This window comes from Miniopterus natalensis, chromosome 5 (assembly GCF_054644295.1).
Source record: "Miniopterus natalensis isolate mMinNat1 chromosome 5, mMinNat1.hap1, whole genome shotgun sequence".
Taxonomy (NCBI): domain Eukaryota; kingdom Metazoa; phylum Chordata; class Mammalia; order Chiroptera; family Miniopteridae; genus Miniopterus; species Miniopterus natalensis.
Genome location: NC_142085.1, coordinates 14,170,621 through 14,174,425, shown reverse-complemented (window position 1 = coordinate 14,174,425; position 3,805 = coordinate 14,170,621). Strand labels below are relative to the sequence as shown.

The 3,805-nt window shown below is 57.6% G+C and overlaps 1 protein-coding gene across 3 annotated transcripts in view; it reads left to right on the top strand.

The window, feature by feature from the left end:
• TREML1 (triggering receptor expressed on myeloid cells like 1) overlaps positions 1–3,449 on the top strand; it is a 4,187-nt gene extending 738 nt beyond the window's left edge. The window contains exons 2-5 of one of the 3 annotated variants that reach the window (XM_016212714.2): positions 1,662–1,768; positions 2,155–2,240; positions 2,743–2,795; positions 3,138–3,449. In XM_016212714.2, the coding sequence (XP_016068200.2) occupies positions 1,662–1,768; positions 2,155–2,240; positions 2,743–2,795; positions 3,138–3,449 (558 nt within the window). Of the gene's footprint in view, positions 1–1,644; positions 1,769–2,154; positions 2,241–2,742; positions 2,796–3,137 lie in introns of all 3 variants that reach the window. The other 2 variants (XM_016212713.2, XM_087817114.1) reach the window with 2 other exon arrangements.
• Positions 3,450–3,805: the final 356 nt, after the last annotated feature.

Here is a 3,805-nt window from a genome sequence, read left to right as displayed (position 1 = left end):
ATAAAACAGCCAAGTGCAGCCCCTCCCCACCCTGCGCAGGCGGGTCCCCCAGGAAGGCAGGGCCTCTCTCCACCCGAGGCCTTGGCCCTCTCGGCCAGCATCCCCAATCTACTTGATGCTATTTTTTTTTCCTTAGAAATATTTTAAACAAAGTTTTAATTTGGGCATATCAACTTGAATTGCCCTTTTATAAAATCCAGTGGTTTTCTTATTTTTTTTTATTCTTGTAATAATGGGTTTGTTGGCCTAAAGACGACTGAATTCCTACCTTACCAATTTAGTAAGTCCTCACTGAGCACCCCTCGCCTGCTCACCTACAGGCAGGGTGCATGCACGGCCCCCACCACCTCAACCCATTCAGTCTTCAAGATGGGAAACGCGTCATTAACATCTAGGTAATAGTCTCAACCCTCATTTCAGTATGGAAAGCACTTCATTTTTATAGATTTAATTCACACAGCCCACAACTATCTAATGTCTAAGTATTCATTTAAAGAGAATTTCGAGGTGTTAAAATGTTCCCCCAGTAAAGGCTGTTGTTCTGGAGGGAAATGGTCAGCTGGCTGCTGAGCAGAGACGGCTACTAAATGTCCCTTGTGGATGGTTACGATTTCCCTTCCAGGTCTTTCTTTTCTCAAGTAATCTGTGCCTGACCCCCAAACAAGAAAACTAAGAAAGGCACAGTCCCTTCTCTGGTTTTCCCTGCCTGGTAATTAAGAGGATGGGCCCAGTTGCCATGAGAAGCCTTCCTCTCTGGCGTCCACGATTACTGTTTCTATTATAAATACACTCCTGTTAATTCTTGTCATCTCTGTCCCTTCCCTTCCTTGACACGCTGGGGTCTGGGAACTAAAGGTTGTAGGTCCTCAGCTGTGACAGGAGGAGAGGCACCGGAAGAGGGGCAGGGAGGCGGGACCTGCAGTGGCAGGTGTGGGGCCCGGCAGCCATAGAGGGTGGGTGACAGGCGGGCAGGCGGGGCCTGGTATCCAGGGAAGATGCAGGAGCAGCAGGGAGGCTCATCCACGGTGGCTGAACAGGCACGAGGGGAGCAGGACATATGCAGCCGGGCTGGGGCCTCAGCACCTCCACTCCCTGCTTGGCCTGAGGTGGGGAGCAGGAATGGTGACTCTCCTGAGAGCAGGGCGAGGCTCCCATCCCAGGCAGATCTTCAGGCCCAGAGAAGCCAACTCCGAGTCCCTCAGTCAGCAGCGGGGCACGTTGGAGGTGACAGAAGCTTTGTCACCAAACTGAGTCTCAGGGTCCAAGCAAGTCCCTCAGCCAGGGTCGGCGGGCATGTGTCACGTTAGGGCTGACCCTGGAGTGCCTCAGGCCCGAGGGCAGAGCCCGGGCCAGGGCGCAGTGGGCCTGCGGGGGGCCATGTGGTGGCGGGGGTGTGGAGGGGCCTAGCAGGCTGTGCTGAGCCCCTTCAGAGCAATGCAGGGAAGCGGGTGGGGGCTGGTGCAGGGGGAGAGTGGCAGGTTCCCAGTCAGAGTGCCGGCCCCTAAGCAATACCCGAGCCCCTTCTTCGTGTTTTTGACTGGAGACCTCTCCTTCCTCAGCTCCACCCCCAGTGCTCAGACCTCAACAGGCCCCTGAACCCTGCGCACAGTGGGTCTGCGCTCACTGATATTCCTTCTGACTCAGCTCCTGACCAGACAGAGGAAGGGGAGGAAGAGGAGTCCTCCAAGGTTGGCGGTGGGACTGAAGATCCCTCCTCAGGCCCCACAGGCAGTGCCAGCCCCCTGGAGCCCAGCCAGCATGAGAAGAGGTACTGACGGAAAGGTGTCTGCGTGGCTGGGATGGGGGTGGGGTGGGGGGTATGAAGGCCTGGCTTGTTTACAGCCCCAGAGTAAATCAAAGAGAAGCCTTACGCTTCCTTCCTTTCCTGGGGAACTTCTGACCAGGCAGCTAGACAGACAGACACACAGGCAGATCTCTCTATTCCCGTTCAACGATGGCCCCTCCACCCCATGGGGGCTTCAGCCGGCATAGACCCCTTGATGATGGGTCTCTATTCTGCCCAGCCTGGGCCTGCCCGCCTCACTCCATTCCCGGAGCCTCCTCCCAGCCAGGGCTGAGAACCCCACCCTGGCCAGCAGCTCCCAGCTAGGTCCAGGGCCAAGCTCACCTGTCCCTTTGCGTCCTGTCCCACAGCATCCCCTTGGTCTGGGGCTCTGTGCTCCTGCTGGGCTTGCTGGTGGTGGCAGTGGTGCTGTTTGCTGTGATGGCCAAAAGGAAAGGTAGGTAGCGGTCCATTTTCTTACCCAGCATGACCCCCTGGGCCTGTCAGCCAGTCTTGCAGACATGGCCAGGAATCCAGGCCTGCTCCCTACAGAGGGGCTTGTCTGGGCACTGGCAGGGGCTCCCCTGGGGCCCTAGAATTTCCATGGCTGAGGGGAGGGGGGCAGGGAGAGGAGGAAGGAGATCAGTGGGAGCCCGTCTGGGGAAGGACAGGAACTGGAAAGGGTGGGAGAGTGGGATTGGGGACAAGGGACTGGAGAGGTGGGGAAAGGGCTTCTGTAGCTAGGGGTGGTGTCCAGGCAGGTTTGGGCAGGAGCTGTGGAAGCAGTAAGTAGGTGGGGAGAGGAGGGCAGGCTGGGGGGTGGGGGGTGGGGAGGGTTCAGTGGTGGGAGTGGGGAAGGTGAAAAGAGGTTTGGACTGGAAAAGAGGTTTCTGAAGGGAGTGGGGGTGGGCTTGGAGCCAGCACAGGAAGCAGACTGCGGCTGTCCTCTGTCTTGCCAGGGAACGGACTTGGCGTCTCCGGCCAATCCCAGAGCAGCGGAGCTCCAGGCATGGTAAGAGGGAGGCCTCTCCCGGCCAGTGTCCCCAGGCCCTCCACCTGCCATGCCCGCTGAGAGGTCCCAGGTTGGTGGGGTGGAGAGAGGACTGGGACCATCGGGGTCCAACTGTCTTCCTAAATGCTGCAAACTTGGCACGAATGGTCCCACATTCCCACCTTGGTATCACACCCTCCCAAATTTTGGGGAAAAGTTGGGTCTTGCAAATCTACAAGCAGCCCTCTTGCCCACTGACATAGGATTTGAGAGACAGGTGCAGCGTGGTCCTGGGCCTCGCCCCCCAGGAACTGGGGCTGAGGAAGGCGCTCTCTTTGCCTGATTTGTCTGCTTCTGTCATAGGTGCCCTCCTCGGTGGTCCACATCGATGACTCTCGGCTGGCTGTAGATGTGCCGTCGGACATACCATATGTTAGGCTTGACTCGCCGCCTTCCTTTGACAATACCACCTATTCCAGCCTACCTCTTGAGCCCCCATCACGGAACGCCCCGGCCCCAGCCCCCTCCTCATCGCCCCCTCTGCCTCCTAAGGTCCTGACCAGCTCCATGCCTGTGACGTATGCCACAGTCATCTTCCCGGGAGGGGACAAGAGTGGAGGGGCGTCCTGGGAGCCAGCCCAGGATCCTCCTCATAGCTGGATGCCACCCAGCTGAGCTGCTCACCACCCTGTGCGCGCACAGAGACCACCCGGGGCTCCTTCTGCGCAGCCGCCCAGCCAGCCTGCGCCCTGCATCCCTAGTACATCAGAGCAACCAGGGACTTCAGGGTCTAATCTGATGTCTTGACTTTTCTGACCTGCAAAGTGATGATTGCTGTGATCCAGGAGTTGGGGATCCCACACGGGCTCCTCTGCCATTGCACCACTGGGCTAAATAAACTCTAAATGATGATGTATAAGCTTTTGATGTTTGAGGGGAAAGGGAAGGACCCGAGTTTGACTGTTTACCTGGCCTGTGAAATGAAAAGACTCAGGGCTAGAGTGGGTGCTGCATGGTCACCTGCCTGTCCC